General features: G+C 31.4%; 1 protein-coding gene and 1 long non-coding RNA gene across 2 annotated transcripts in view; one reads left to right on the forward strand and one right to left on the reverse strand.

Moving 5' to 3' along the window:
• LOC118067281 (ankyrin repeat and SAM domain-containing protein 1A-like) overlaps positions 1–16,789 on the reverse strand; it is a 38,048-nt gene that overhangs the window by 15,280 nt on the left and 5,979 nt on the right. Inside the window, exons 2-10 of the mRNA XM_035083930.1 lie at positions 16,187–16,267; positions 15,937–16,093; positions 15,699–15,844; positions 15,301–15,423; positions 12,132–12,358; positions 11,790–12,003; positions 8,661–8,931; positions 7,628–8,308; positions 4,498–4,672 (exon numbers count right to left, since the gene is read on the reverse strand). Of these exons, the coding sequence (XP_034939821.1) occupies positions 4,498–4,672; positions 7,628–8,308; positions 8,661–8,931; positions 11,790–12,003; positions 12,132–12,358; positions 15,301–15,423; positions 15,699–15,844; positions 15,937–16,093; positions 16,187–16,267 (2,075 nt within the window). The remainder of the gene's footprint in view (positions 1–4,497; positions 4,673–7,627; positions 8,309–8,660; positions 8,932–11,789; positions 12,004–12,131; positions 12,359–15,300; positions 15,424–15,698; positions 15,845–15,936; positions 16,094–16,186; positions 16,268–16,789) is intronic.
• Positions 22–1,501, forward strand: LOC118067283 (uncharacterized). The gene is made up of 3 exons (XR_004690357.1): positions 22–196; positions 280–608; positions 785–1,501. It is a non-coding gene; the product is annotated as an uncharacterized lncRNA (long non-coding RNA).

Raw genomic sequence — 16,789 nt, forward strand, 5'->3', positions numbered from 1 at the left:
AAAAATGTTCCACATTCAATTTGCAATACGGAAAACTTGAACGAGTGGTATCAAAGGTGGCGCGAATCCAGCTAACAAGTCGACTAATTCGAAGCAAGTCAAGAGAAGTTGAGTGGTTGGCTCACGCGATGTTAGAGAGAAGTGAGAGATGTGCTGATGTGGAGGAGGTCTTTGGAGGAGGCAAGTGATACACCAGGTAAACAAAGAGAAAGACACTAGATGAAAAATGAAAGTCTAACTGTATAAAATAACGCACGTTTGAAAATAATCCTCATGTAGGTAAACTATACACTTGGTGTACTTAACACCCGCACACTCCAACTGACAATGAACGGGGCCAGAATTGCTTCGCGCTTACTACCGTGCAGTCGCTCGACGGCCGCATGGAAAGATGACCCCAGACATGGGACTGTTGCTCATTGGGGCCCTGCGTCAAATTATGGACAGAGAGAGGAGGAGGAATCAAAACAAGTGTGAGCGAGGTGAAGAGAGGTCTCATGGTGTGGTGGGAGAGACTGGCTTCGTGATAGCAGGTCTCAAAACCAGCTGAAGAACTCGAAGACTTGGAATTTTTACCTTTGAATTGAACACATGCGATCCAGCTACAGGTAAAAATATATCTGTCAAGTTTTGAGTGATTAGATGAATGATGTTACCAGGGAGGAAAATTGATGTGTTTTGTTACAAAAAAAAACCCAGCCACGCAATCTTTGTAGTCTAATCAAAATAAACTAGACAATGACTTGAATTATTCTATTCAATAATTTCTTATTGTTATTTATAGATTTTTTTCCTGGATTGAGTCAAGCTGAGGAATTACAGAAGAGATGTAATATTCACAATTAATCATTATTTCAGAACAAGTGTCATTGAGAGAATGATTAAATAAATAAAAAATTGTTGTTGACAAAAAAGAGCCAGGGCTCTTGAACTGGACGATGCTGGACTGGTTTTGAAGAATTAAATGTCGCGATGAATAAAGTAAAGCTGACAAGGCAGGGCTAGTGTGTGTACACATACGAATAAATATAAAGAGAGCTGGGGACATTGCTAAAAACACACTTTGATCCAATAAATGTCAGTGTCCCCATATGGATAATAGAGTGAGAAGAGGTCTTTGTCATTAATATAAGTCTATGAACAGATCAAGTACAATAATGCTAATATTAATATTACGCTCAATTCTTCTCATATGTTCTATAGATTAAATCCCATGTGACTTTTATCAATACCAGTAAGCTAACTCACGTCTTTTATATCACTGCATGACTAAATGTTTTCTCAGTATGTTCCGAAAAAATTGAGACATCAAACGAATTTAAATTCACGTCTTATTAAGAGAATAATGACGCTTGATGAATGTGGGACATCATCAAGGAATCCTCCCACGTTGGAAATTTTCTGATTCGCAATCAAAAGAGAACTGTTACAAATCCTTAATTGTATCATGGTAATAAATGTAAAGAGGAAAAAATTAAAATAAAATAATCCAACAAATAAACAAAGTAACGTTGCTGAATGAGTCACATCCTACGATCCACACATTCCGCTGTGATGTCATATAGCGATTGGCATCACATATATAAAATAATTTAAGCAAGCAACGAAAGGTTTTTAATATCAAAAAGAAACATGACACATAAATATTAACAATTGATATTAATATTAATGATAATGATGATGATAATACACCAAGAAAAAACTTTCACACACGAGAAACATTGAACAAGATGGTATTTTATCACAAAACTTAAGATATCTGCAATGTATATGCACGAATAGATTATCTTATCAGCAGAAACTTGTCTCGCGTTTCACGCTTTGATCGACGTGATTACCATTATCTGAAATACTTGACAGCTCCGTAGTGTCATTAATGTTGCATTTATGTAAATGATCAAACTTCCATACTCTATAATTACTAATTATAAGTTACAAATATTTTTTTCTCTTCGTTTACATCGTAATTATTTAATATGCTAAGTGTTTATTTAGTTTTGGTTGTGAAAGCAACTAATTATTATTCATTTTTTATTACTTGTTACTGAGAAATTGATAAAAAAGTGTAATTCAATTGCTTTTGTTTCAAAGTTAGCTTTAAATATTTTTTGTTATTGTAATTTATTTGTAGTAGGCAGGTATAATAATATTAATTATTTCTCGGTGTTAGCTTTCACAATTTTTATCTGCATTTCATAACAATGGTGAGAATACAGAGCAGTCAGTCATCCATGCTCTCACCTTGCTCCAATTGGAGATCTTCATTTTTATGATGTAAAGTTGCTTGTAATAATGAGATGTACACTTTGTTTTTCTTTTGTTCAATTAATGGTTGATTGTTGAAGATTATTGGTGTTTTATAGAATTATTCTTAAATTATTTAAATCATATATGCCTTCATTTTTAAATATAAAACAAATATTGAGAAAAAAAAACAATCATAGAGTAACAATAAAGATTAATTAAGAATAAATATGTTGGATGAATACACAGGATGTGAGATTATTTCGAAAAATAGATTAACCAATTGAAAGAGACTTTTACAATTTTTACATTAATACTGATGTGGATGTGTGTCAGAGAGAAAGATAAAAATTCAAACATTTTTAACAATGATAAAAATGATATAGACAATTATATCGTACAATCTGGATGATGTGCATGTATGTTTGATGAATGATTCATTTTAGCATGAAGGTGTATTTTATCGCAATACATCAATTGAATTAATCACTTTAATTGAGACAAAAGATCTAGATAGAATGATATTTCTGAATAAGATCCAATTCATTGTCATAAACTTTATAAATCTTTTCAAAAAAAATTATATTTATTTTTCTGAACGTGATTACAAAAATTAAAAAATATTTAACAGGGAAAAAATTTATTTTCAGCTTCAATGCTACTTTATATTAATTCAACTCTTGATGTTCATTATTTTCAATAATTAATATCCTTTCATAATATTTGTAATATAATAATCATACTGGAATTCATTTTTGTGTAACATGAAATAATTTTACCAATTAAAAGATGAAAGGACACTGGACATATATGAATTAAATGATATAGTAAAAATGTATGATACATGCAGTGAAAAGAGATGAAGCTTGTCGTAAAAAACAATTGCATACACAAAAAAACTGCACAAAAATTGCATACACAATGGCAAAAAGTTTATTGGCAAAAAAATATTATTATATAATGCATTGTAAATAGTAATAAACTATCAGTGTTATCAATAATATACTTTTGTGTTCTGATATGTTGCATAATTATTAATGTGTGTAATCAATTATTAATTAATTCAACATTAATTACGTAGTCCTAAGTATTACCTATCAACTAATTAAATACTTTATCTAATACTTTTGTCAACTACTCCAATATAATTTTCCAATATTGTTAATATCAGTTAATAAATTATTATATATATATAAAAAAAATTTTCTCATTGATAAAATCTCTCTAATTAATAACTAATATATTATCATGTATAATAATTATACCAATAGTTGACCATTTTTAAAATTTAAATACAAAATTCTATTTAAAAAAATTTATCATCACTTTGAAAATATTTTTCAAAAATTTAAAGCTGCATAAAATGGTCAATTGATGGTATTTAATTTATTAGAATTATTTTTAGATCCTGTCCAATAGGTTTTCATTGATATACTAATAAAGAAGTAACATATTAAAGACGAATATATAATTATAAAATATATAATTTTTGATCACAGAATATAACGTCGAATATATATTCTAAATCTATACTAACATGCTAGAGCAGCTTCATCCATAATAATAATTATGATAATAACATTAATAAGAACAATAATATTAATATTAATAATTATTATTTTTATAATAATAAGAATAATAATAGTAATAATAATAATAATTGATAAAGTTCAATACAAATTGATTTCTGATAAAATATTAATCATTAATTAAATATAACATGTAATTAAAAACAAAGAAATTTAAAATGAATTATAAAAATATTTTTTTTTATACCACAATATAAATAAGCCTCTTGCCAATATAAATAACTGATTAACGAATAATAATTTCAATAATTAAAAAGCCAATAATATAAAATAAATGGAAATCTAGCGTCAATACGTTAATAACATTAAAATCTCAAGCCCTTGGAATATGCATAAAACATTTTAATTTTAATTTAATATTTTTGTATTCAATTAAGTCTAGTGAATAAATTATTATTGGAAAGTAATTAATTTTTTTCTCTCGTTTATTCATCCGGATATTTCCCGAGTATGTGGGAATAAAATTAGGAAGACAATACCCATATCATTTGATGTCATTTGTATTTTATATTATTTTGTTGATTATGTAGTCGGGTTAGATATGTTAACAAAATATCAACCGCATTGACAAATTTTTTTTATTTTCAACGACACAACGATTATATGCATGTACACCAGGGCATAAAGCGTCATGCGGTGCAGCCAAGCGTGTGTTGCTGTTTACCTGCAAAGGGCACATCACCAAAGTACTCCTCCACGTTGTCTGTGGACATACTTTTGTCCGAGAGTGAAACACTCGACAAAGAGCCGCTTGATGCATCAAGAGATCCACTTGGTTGAAATTGTAAGAGATCCTCATCCGTTTCAGTTTCCATATCGCGTGAACGTCGTTTATAAACCTAGAAAAAAATATTTTATGCAATGTAACATATGTGAATATTCCTGAATCTTCCAGTTCATTTGTTATCACTTTAACATTATACTTCTTCTACACGAAACTCAGCATGGAAAATGATGCAAAAAAAAAAAAATTCATTGAGTTGGTAAATAAAAAACTGACGCGATTTTCATGCAAATTTATTGAAATAAAATTATATCATGATATCTTGCTATAAAAAAAAATGTATAAAACCAACACATCCAGTACAAATGTGAATGATGAACATAAGTTGCATATGATTCCTATCAACCATAAATGTTTTACACTACAGATACAATTGAATTGATAATTATTATTTATTATTATTTATCAGTGAATGTTAAAAAATGAAATAAAGCTATTGAATAATTAGTAATTTGTGATTAAGTGAAGAACCTGAATGAAAACACCTGCACCATTTCTCGAATGCATCACCGTTATTTTAAGCATCAAGATATTTACAGAAGAGCTAAGTTAGCACATTTTCCACGAGGATAATTAATTGATGATTAAACATGAAATCCAGCAAGATATGACACTAATTTATACATATAACATTTGGACCATTTCAGCAATATTTAGCTCCATACTCTAATTCTATTAAAAGCCTTCATTGTGAGAAAATAGTAATCAACATTGAAGCGATGCTTAACCAACTTACGGTTGTAAAGTATACAAGCATATATGTGTCAATAAACGTAAAGTCTTCTAGACAGGAGTCTTGAAATATATTTTGACATCACACATGATAAGAGCTGTTGATTTGCAGCATCTCCTCCTAATCTCATTTTAGCAATGTTTAAGAGGCAGTAGAGAAGCATCTCGTCAAACAGTCAGCTGTTTTACACAGACGAAAACGCCGACAACATGAGGATTGAAACCACAGGTATAAATTCGCAGATTTCTCAAGGAAACGATGCTGACGTGCATCGTGAAACTCAAGGAGAAATGATGCTTCGTAGAAACCTGAAGTAAAGGCAGACTTCATTATTCAAAGGGTGTCGGCGTCTTGCGTTCTGCCGCTTCGTTGATTTTGCGAAAGTTGACGGGTGAGATTCAACCAGCCGCATACCTACAAGCTCTCCTTTATATACAACTGTATTACTATGCCTGTACCTTACACTCCTTTCTTCCTCGTTCCATTCCTTAAACTTTGAGTTGTCTCTTCGTCATTTTCGCATCATCTCGTTACCGTTTTCTATCTTGACACCTCCGTTTCCGACTACAGTAACGAGATTCGATCCTATAAAGAAATTGCGCTTCCTTGTCACGTTCCCAAGAGAAATTCACCGAGAACGCGACTTTCAAGACTCCAAAGCGATTGAAAGAACAAGGTGAGTAATCTAAATAGCTTTTTAATCAAAGGTGTCTCTCTGTATTCACTCAGTATTTTTGGTGATCAAATTTCATTACTGATGAAAGAATTAATCTAAAATTACAGACAAATAATTAATAATTATTTTAGTTATTATTTTTTTCTATAAGAAAATTATTGATCATCTTTGTTTTTTCAATTAATTAAATCATTACATAATTATTTAGAGATTTTTTTTTATTAATCATTATTTAAAAGTCTTTATTGCAGCTATTAATTGTTAAAAGCCAAAAAAAAATCACCAACTTGAGTTAAAATTAAACTTAACTTCAAACGAATAAATGAATGCAAATGAAAAACCTGAAGCCAGTTAAAGGAACGTGTTTTGAATATTTAAGTGATAGTCCTACGAAGGTTTTATATTTGATAAACCAAGTTTTTAACATAATATAAGCATTCAAAATCGTTGAGATAATTTTGGTGATGGCTGTATATTCCCTATTGATAAGTAAAGAGAGACATAAGATTTCGTTTGAGAAATATCATTGCTTCTTGGTCCAAATTCATCGACTTGGAAACCCGGAGAGAGCTTCAAACGAAAGAGGGATGCAAACACATCGATGATCTTTCTACGGTAGGGTGGCATATTCAAAGCTTTCAGGAGCGGATATGTTTGACACAGAGAGAAAGAGAAGAGCAAGAGAATCCAAGTAAGAGCCTGAGGGAAGACGAGACTTCCTCCATCCGTAGGTTATATTCACTGTGCAATATTTCGTCAAGCGTGTCACAACTTACGGAACGTGGATTGCGGGTGCATATGAACTGATGAGAAGTTATATCACACAAGAATATTCGTGCGTCTTTCAACTATGTTATCCGTATGCACTGCTCGACATATCCATCCTATAGCTGTATAAAAGACGAGCAAAGTGAACGATACTAGCCGTACAGCAGAATGATCACAGGATGACACGCAGCAAACAGCAATATCAAGGTAAAAGCAGTCGAGGGTTATGTACAAAGATAAAAGGAATTTCTTGTAAATCGCATTACAAATCAAATGCTATCTTGTGTATATTGAGTATAGCTCACTGAATCTTGATCATTATAACTACTTATTTTTACGCAATCGATTGCATCGCTAATCGCGGTTTTTATTGCTCTATTTACTTCTAACAACGTTTTTTTTTATTGATATAAATAATCATTGAAATATAAATTATTATATAAGAATAGAATTTTTATTTATTACATAAAATTATGTTGTTGATAATATCAAGTAAATTATAATAATAAATAATAATAAATAGGTAATAAAAATAATAATATTACTAAGTTGATAATCTAAGAACTTTCTTGGATATGTAAAGAAATTGATATAAATTTCATATTTATGTTTCTTATCAGTGAATTATTTATAGATAAATTTTTTTAAAATCACAGAATTCGCTACTTCTTGATAAAATTTACAAATAATTTATAATTTCTAAATACTTTATCGACATCAAAATACTAAAAATCATTATGTTTTATCCTTCAATACAATTAACTTGAAAAAGATGAAGTTGGTATAAAACACATGCATTATTCTAGTGTGTGAAAGCAAACATTTAAACTTACCTGACTCAGTGGACGAATTCTTTCATGAATAGACTTTTCAGCTTGTAAAGCGGACGGAGGGGGATGGTCTGGTGTTGGTGGTTGAACATAATGTGTTGGACTTGTAGGAATAAGCATTTGTACCCTCTTGAGTCTTTTGTCTGTTGCTTCTCGGTTGTCATTTAACACTTGGCCATCGCAATTTTCACGTTTTTCATCAAGAAGACTTTCTTGAGAAGATTTAAGTGTTAAAAATGCATTGGAGACAAAAGTTTGATCATTAGATGCACTTTCACTACATGGAGATTCATCAACTCCAGGACTTCGTTCAAATTCATAATTTTCATAAGCTCTTTCGCAATGTCTTCGTAATTTTCTTCGTGGGTTTTGAAGTTTTATCAACCGATCACCATATACAGCTGTCAATGCAACTGGTTCCGTTTCCGGTCGTCTAGTGAAATCACTGCAACGTGCCTTCATGTCTACATATTGATCTACACTTCTAGTAACATGGCGTAATTGATCCCGACGACTTTGAAGTTGGTCAAGATCTATATGGCTTCTTGCACCACTTCTAGCGAGAAATAAGTATTCATAATTGCTTGGACCAAGTGAACAATCAGCCGAGAGAGACATTTGTGTTTGTAGATGAGTTGGTGAAACTGATAAATTCCTTCGAGGTGGCTTTTTAGGAGGTGTTGGCTGCAAAATAAAAAACATTTTTATTTTTTATCTGCTCCGTTAATTAAATTGAAATATATTTTAAGAATTTATTCTTTGTATAAAAATTAATTCAGCATGCTTTAAGATGTTATCAATGTTTTCAAGTTATATATTTTTACTTTTATATCTTTATTTGAAAGAAAAAATTTAATTAAGAGAAAATTCTTTGATATTAAAAACAAGCAATAAAAATAACTGAAATAAACATTTATTAAAAACAATTCGTTGTTCTTTTCTAAGTAATTAAGAAAAAAATTTTTTTTTTAAAACATAAATAATGTTCTGAATTTGGAGCAAAATAGCTAACTGTTATTGACATGATACAACTTACCGAGACTTTGCTGTTAGAAGCAGGACTGTGAAGTGAACTGGACAGTGGAGCCATAGGCAAGTAAATTCCAGAAATTCCAGAATCGTTTGGTAAACAACGTCTATCCCTGGGGCTCGGTCCACCGACGCTTGATGAAGACGAAACGCTCAATTGATCAGATTCTCTACCCACAAATCCATGAGGTAATGTCAAAGACAGATCCTCAGAGACGTAACTACCTTCCGTACAAAGAGGTGCTGGTGGCGTCTGGTATAATCCACTATCAGAGCCCCTGAAGATAAAAAATTTGTCTTTTATCGAATTGCAAACTCGTTAAATATATTGTTTATTACGTCCAAGCACTTTGTATAGCTAATCTAGAGCTCAGCGAAGCATGTCTATGTGAATATACACGAAGCACGATGATCTGCATCTGCGAATTTGTGTACTAAATGTTGCGATTTGTTTGAACCGTTCATACCGTAGTGTTTCTCGCGGTGATACAGGTGTTGTGTTGGTAGGAATGTCAAATTGTTTGTCGTCGGGTGTTTGATCAGAGCTTGCAAGTGTATTTATTGAGTTGAGAGTATCAGACATGGACATGAAGACACTGTCGAAGAGCGAACTAGGATCGGAGAGATCTTCTGTCACTTGTAGATATCCAATTGGTCCATTTGTTTCCTCTAGGACATCACTGCTAAAATTACGTCGTCAGTCATATTGTCCTATTAACTAATCCTACTAACTAGTAACTAATTTTTTTTTTATTTCTAGGTTTTTACTATTAATTAGCACCAGCAATGAGGTGATAATAAATACCTTGAAATGAAAAAGTGATGATTTAATGATTGAGTTCATGAAATTATATCATTTTTTTTTAATGAACAATAGATTTTTTTATATACACAATATAACATGTAGAAATCATGTGACATCAATGGAAAAAACTTATGATTCAACACTCCACTGAAGAAAAAAGTAAACTGTAGATCTTAACTTCAATTTGATATATAAATATCTGATGTTCTATTTTCATCAAAAAGTAAAAGATGATACTCCATTTAATCACAGATGATCAGACCAATACTCATACTCGATTATAAATGACTTGATCTAGCTAAATGCCTATCACTTTCATATCAATTTTCAGCATCAAATAAAAGAGATTTAAATCAAATAATACGTGATATCACATTTGATTTAATTAAATCTGATTGGCTTCAACTCTATCTGACTAAAACTACTTTTTAAATTTAAATATTTTTCTCACATTTTTCACCCAAATGAAAATTGTCAATCAAATTAATCAACAAATTATTCTTCCTTTTTTCAAAGTTTCCATATAACCTTTCTTTTCAATTTTAATATAAAAACCCAAAAAAAAAAAAATTAATTTTCACCACAAAGAGCTTTTTTCTTCCTCTTAATAACTAATTTTTCTCTTTGTCCAAGTTTCCTTTAGAATTCCAAAAAAAAAGAACAAAACAAAAAAAAATGGAAACACTAATGAAAAACGAGGGAAGAAAAAAATGAACAAAATAAAGAAAAAGTAGAATAGTTATTAGTTTTATAGTAAAAACGGGCTAACATTTACATTGTCTAACATGATGGATCCATCTCCTCGTAGACGTAACAAAGTTCCTGAGTACTGTACGGGGTTACGTCAAACATTGATGGTAGTAACGGGATTGGATGTCGAGCTAGCACGATACCAATGGGGTTGCAGGGGTGACCCGAGGCGAATGGACTCACCATAGCCTGCCTACATCAGGAAAATTAAACCAAGCCAAGCGATGTTTAACGCGCTGGAGCTACCGTACCACCTTTCTACTCTGTCCTTTACACTCTCTAAAGCCAGAGGTGGCTTACCCTTCTCAAGCTAGCTACCACTATGTTACCACCGATATTCTCTACTTTCTCCACTTACTTCTCTATATACAACGTACTCATTCATTCCACTTTGGTTTACATCTGTGCTTTTGTTTGCCCACATCTCCTATATTAATCGTAGAGTTGAAACCACTGCTATATTGAGTTTTCGCGAAATATTACGGCCACTAGGGTCAATGAGAATTCATAAATGTGAGGAAGACCATAAAAGGAATAAGAATAAAAAATTGAAGAAATACTCTAGTAGAGAGATGCAGATCAAGTTTTATCAGAACGTTTGTTTTTTTTTTCTTTTTAGTTTTCTTCATATACATACTCGTTTGTCTTTTTATTCAGGCTTTTTTCTTTTCATTTTTGAGTATATGTTCAGTAAGCGTAACACGTTGTACGAATGAGAGAAAATGGAAATGAGGGAGCCAAGCACTTCCATCCTGGTATAATTTTCTTTCTTGACGAATTGTTATACCAGAGACACTGGTCCAAGAATGGAACATAATTACATTTTCAACAACTAGAATTATATTCTCACGGATACTGCACATTTATATGGAACTATTTCTACTTTATGCTTATATTTTTTGTCTCTTGATAAGAAAGTACATCGGTCATTCCACAAATATCTCCATTCTTTCCATATATTTTCCACTTTCTTCAAAATTTTTCATATACTTAACAGTGTATAATGAGAATATTTTTTCTCTCTTTTAGTACTTCCATTAAAATGTATTTTATTTTATCACTTTTATTTTAATCTCGGTAAAAGAATCTGACCCGGATGGATTAAAAAGTATTAAAATATGAAAAATAGTTACAAGCAAGGTAGATTCTCATATAATTGTTGGATCTGTCATTATCAAGAATATAATTATATACATTTTTTGTTTATACTCATAAACTTATTTTACTATTTATAGAGAAAATGTTAAAAAAAGAAATAAAAATATTTTTAATTTTAAAATGTTTCAAAATTCAGAAAGATTCCTTTTCAAAAATTTTTTTAATAAATGTAAAAATATACTAAAGTATTAATTTTAATGACATTAATGTCAAAACAATTTTTCATCCATCCATTTACATATAAGTTGGTTTTTTAAATTTAAAAAATAATTTCTAAAAGAAAGTGTTTTAATTTTATAAACCCGAAATTTAATTCTGTCGAATATGTAAATTAGTTATTTTTTTATTATTCGTAATATAAAAATATTATTTTAAGATCAATAAAATTATTTATAAAATAAATAAAATAAAGAATGTACTTACAGTGACATGACTGAGGTACCAGAAACCCGACGATCTTCTTCTCGTGGCTTATGATAGAATTGCCATTGAGTAGGAGACGATCCTTCTACCGATGAGAGATCATCTCCAGGACGAACATTTTCATAAGGACTTCCTAATGATTCATTTTGAACAGGAATTGGTGGGAGATTTTCACTTTCTGTATCACTTTCTATTCCGGAAGACGATCGATGTCCTTTGAAAACAGAAAAAAAAAATTATTTTTATCAAGTCTTTCAAGATTCTTGCCTATACTTTTTTGTATTCATTTTTTTTTATGATCAGACTTTTAATTAATTATTCAATGATTTTAATTATACTCACTTTTTATCACTGCAGTTATGTCATGTGTGACATGAGGTGGAAATTGACCGAGAAGATCAAGCACCGTGTTCTGTCGCGAATCTCTGATACCAAGATCGACTCCACGATCTAAAAGTGCTCGCACAACCTCCATTTTACCACAGAGAGCTGCTTCATGCATCGCAGTACCGGCTGATGTTCTTGTATTGACGTCCACGCCGGAGGCCAAAAGAACTTCAACAACAGCCCTAAAGCAGAAAAACATGACATTTTTATAGATTATCCTCTATAAGTCAGTGAATTGAACAAATAATGATTTAAAATGAAATATGTTCCTTCAAGATAAATCCTTTTTTTTCCATCATGACATATAAAATTTAAGTTAGAACTTTTTAAGATAAATTTTAGAAAATATTTGTAAATTAAAATGACTTTTTCTGGGCAAATTTTGTTAAAAATTGAGACATAAAATTGATTAAATTATTGATCCCTAATTATGTGTGATCTTATAATTTTTATCTAATCATTTTCACTACCAGAGATTGAAGTGCAATAATTGATGGCTTTGAATAGATGGATCGTATCATGTCAGCTTGGACTATATTAATTTCTCTTAGTGTATTTGCGTGTAGTTTGGGTAAATAGACTAACAGATAAACACAGTTCACTAGATGAACAAATCATATAGATCAGAGAAATTGAATTGGAGACATAAAGATAATATCTTTATTGTAAAATATTATATTTAATAATTATAATCTTTCTATTTAATATAAAAATAAACTTTATCAAGATTGACATTTTTTTTTGGCAAAAAAATTCATTTGAGTACCATTTATAAATTCGGCATGATCAAAAAATGAATTAGCAATGCTAGTCAAGGATATTTACAAACAGGTGTGAAAATTCAACTAAACTGAAAGCTAAAAATAACCAGACGAAAGTAGATTGAAGCATAAACCAGCCAACATTGGATCTTAATAAAAGAACAGAAAGATAAAGTGACATGAGGTACGATTGTCTGCCACAGAGAATCAATTCCTCGACGATGGTATCAAATGCTTGTTATGCATACAGAAATATTCCGGTTGCCATGATATTCCGGGTAGTGCAGTGGCACAAATAGAGATAGAGAGCTTGTGACAGGATGAATGGGTGGATGCATGAGCGCGGGTGGAATATAATGCCTGGGGCAGTGAATCAAGCAACGGCAACGGCAGCCATCCATCGTCGATAGGATTGGAACCAGGGAGATCGGATTCGCATGCACCTATGTTGTTATTACCGTACCATAGGGGTATTTGTACTGGCTTACCAAGAGCAGCGATATTGAATCCGATAATTGACATTACCCCGCCTGACTCTATTCTCCCTCTATCTTTCACCCTCTCACTATGTCGCTGGGGCAACCAGCTAGGAGGCGTTCAGGTTCACGCACGTGCATGCTCGCAAAGAACCTAATGAGAATATTCATAGTGTACGCATGCGTCAGTGCATTGCATTGCATTCTTTCCTTTTATCTTGTCCCTTCCACCTCATCACTGACCCTCCAGCATCATCAAAACAATCTCGCGTTCAACCGTTGTTTAACCAAAATGTCCACCATCTCAACCAACTACTTCACATTTATCCTCTTCTCTGATGCTTTCTGAATGACCGGCAAATGCACTGGCATTCACCCAACTGCATTTCAATGCGATCATAGCATTATAGGCGAGGCGTTGTTGAAACGATTATTGCCCACTCTTTGCCCCCTTCCATTGTATCCTAAACTATCACAATATATACATATATACATGAAAATGGAAAAAAAAATCGCAACTGTTATACCCGATTACCATGTAATCGTAGTTTCGCGGCTATTTCGATTTGCAACCATTTTAACTGCGAACGAAATTATTCTAAAAGGATTAGCTGGAGATTAATGAAATGCACTTAATGTATATATTCAGAATGTGTTTCTACATATTATCTAATTTTTTATTTTCATTATATTGATATTAAAACTATTATTATATTGATGCAACTATTTATTTCTAACAATAGCTGTCTCTATTAATAATATCAATGCTGAGAAGAATTATTCTAAATTACTTTTGAAGCTGAAGAAATACTATGATTTATGATATATTTTATAATATCTATCAATATTGAGTAATAAAATGATGTACTGATCTTTGCACTGATAGTTTTCAATCTTCTTTCTTTTTCATATTATTAAAATAAATTAAATTGTTTTCAACTGATTTTATTTGACCTGAAAATATTCAAATCAAATAATCTTGGTTATTCTCCCAGAAACAAAAATCCTAAAATCAATTTGATAAAATTTTTCTAAACAAAATTCCAGGATTACACAATCTATAAAACCCGAAAAAAGCAATCCGTATAAACAGAGAAATCACTGAGATTTCCGGTGAATTGAGCAAAGAGAACTGGAACTAGTGGAAATCATTAAGCAGAAAACCTAATCCAGCATTACCTGCTTTCAAGACCTGTGTATATGACCAAGCAATATCTTAGCTGGGAATAAGCAACGTCTCGTGTCTAATACGATTGTCGTAATACGAAAGCGATCAGACATTTCCGTGTATAGGGATGACGTATGTACAGCAGGAGGGTAAGAGTGAGTGAGAATTAGGGTAGAATAGGGATAGAATGAGCAAGTATAGAAGCTTGAGGAAGAGAGAAAGATCAAGAGCCGGTTTGGTACGATAGTGTTCCCAGGATTCAACGGTATGCCAATACAATCGAGCCGGTAACACGCGGTATAGAGAAGCCACTACCATCGACTATCGAGCGTATATCAGTTGAATGGGATTATGCAACGTAGTGCTCTCTGATTGGCTCTAATCGCCAGTGCTGCAAATGGCTTGCTATCGTTATGTGTTTGAAAGGGGCATCCTGGATAATACAACATATAGAGACCATGACTACGCACTTGCCAAACACACATCTCCCTCATATGATTGTGTGCTAGTCGATCATCATTTCAGAAAAACTACTATGAGTCAACTTCATTCTAGGGACAGAGTTTAGTCATTTCCTGAGATGATTAGATCAAAAAATGACAAATGATAAAGCTATTAAATTCATTTCAATTGAGCTGTTAATTTAATTTGATCTTATCCGAAGGTGGGTTGTTAATATTGAATAAAACCAATATTAGTAAAAGCATTCATTTTCTCACCTGTGACCATTTCTAGAGGCAAGGTGTAGTGGCGTGTGAGGGAAGATCAACGATGAGGAAGAACTACGCAGTGCTTCAATTAACTCTGGATGTGTTCTCACAAGAAGTTGAACCGTTTCCAATCTATAAAATATCATATAATCAAGTTATAATTGATCAAGCAGTTAAACTCTTAATTAATGATCAATCATTCACCATATTATTTCAATAATCAGTGTAGGATTTTCATTCTTTGCAATAAAACTATTTGACATATGAACGTATATCTAAATAATTAACAAAAATATGTTTGTTGATATTTAAACTACTTCTATTGCATATATTGAACACGGAATTGTTTATAAAATAACAATAATAAATAAATAAATATTCAAGTTTTTTTTTGCATATATATTCACCTGCCATATTGCGCTGCAAGGTCGAGTGCAGATTCGCCACGGCTGTTCCGGATGCTGGGATCACATCCGTACTGCAACAGCTGGGCCACCACTTCTGTATGACCATACTGAGCAGCACAGTGTAAAGCTGTTTCATTGTCTTTCGTCTGTTATGAAATAATTGTAATTAATTTGAAGCATTTATATATGAAAATAAAATACAACAGATTAATTAATATAAAAGAGACGAATAATTTACCGTGAGATTAACATTCGGTACAGATGGCCCTTGACTGAGAAGTAATTTGACAATCTCTGCATCACCAGCCCACGCAGCTAAATGAAGTGGTGATGATCCTTTTGCGTCGACAACGTTAGTTGATGCCTCATGTTGTAATAATAATTTCACCACATCTCTGAAAGCAAAATGTTTCTCATTAAAATTCTCATGATTCTCATTGTTGTGTTGTATAATTCACTTGAAGGTAATTTAAATAAAATGTATATACCTGTGACCATTTAAAGCTGCGTGATGAAGAGCTGAATAACCACTAGCATCTTGCACGTTAGCTCCAGGCCCTCGTCGGAGGCTGTAAAAAAAATTTCATTACAATATAATAAGAGATTAAATTGAATACTAACGATGTTTAACTAATGCAAAATACCGCTTAAGAATAATAAACTAATCATAATCTTCTCATTTGTTGTGGCTAAAACTACGTATAGTGTTTATGCTTTTAATGCATTTCTGAGAATTTTGTGGTTTTAAATCAGCTGAGTTACATTCTATGAATTTTTTTTTATCTAGACCTGAAATAATAATTTCACACAGCTGTTGCTTTTTAACTTTAAGTCGATAATTAAAGAAAAAAATGAGATCTTACCAAGCTAACATTTTTTTTTATCTATAAATTTATCATTTCTAAATATTTTAAATTTAATTAAATTAATTTTACTGAAACATTGTTTATATAATAGTTTAGAAATGTACTTTAACAAGTTATTTTGTAAATAAAAAAAGTATTTTGTTTGTTAAAAAATATCAACAAGTTGAAATTAATAAAAGAAAAAAATCGTATAATCTCTTGTATAAAAGGAAGAAATAATTAAAA

Source organism: Chelonus insularis, unplaced genomic scaffold (genome assembly GCF_013357705.1).
Source record: "Chelonus insularis isolate UGA/USDA-ARS -01 unplaced genomic scaffold, ASM1335770v1 contig_377_pilon, whole genome shotgun sequence".
Taxonomy (NCBI): Eukaryota; Metazoa; Arthropoda; class Insecta; order Hymenoptera; family Braconidae; genus Chelonus; species Chelonus insularis.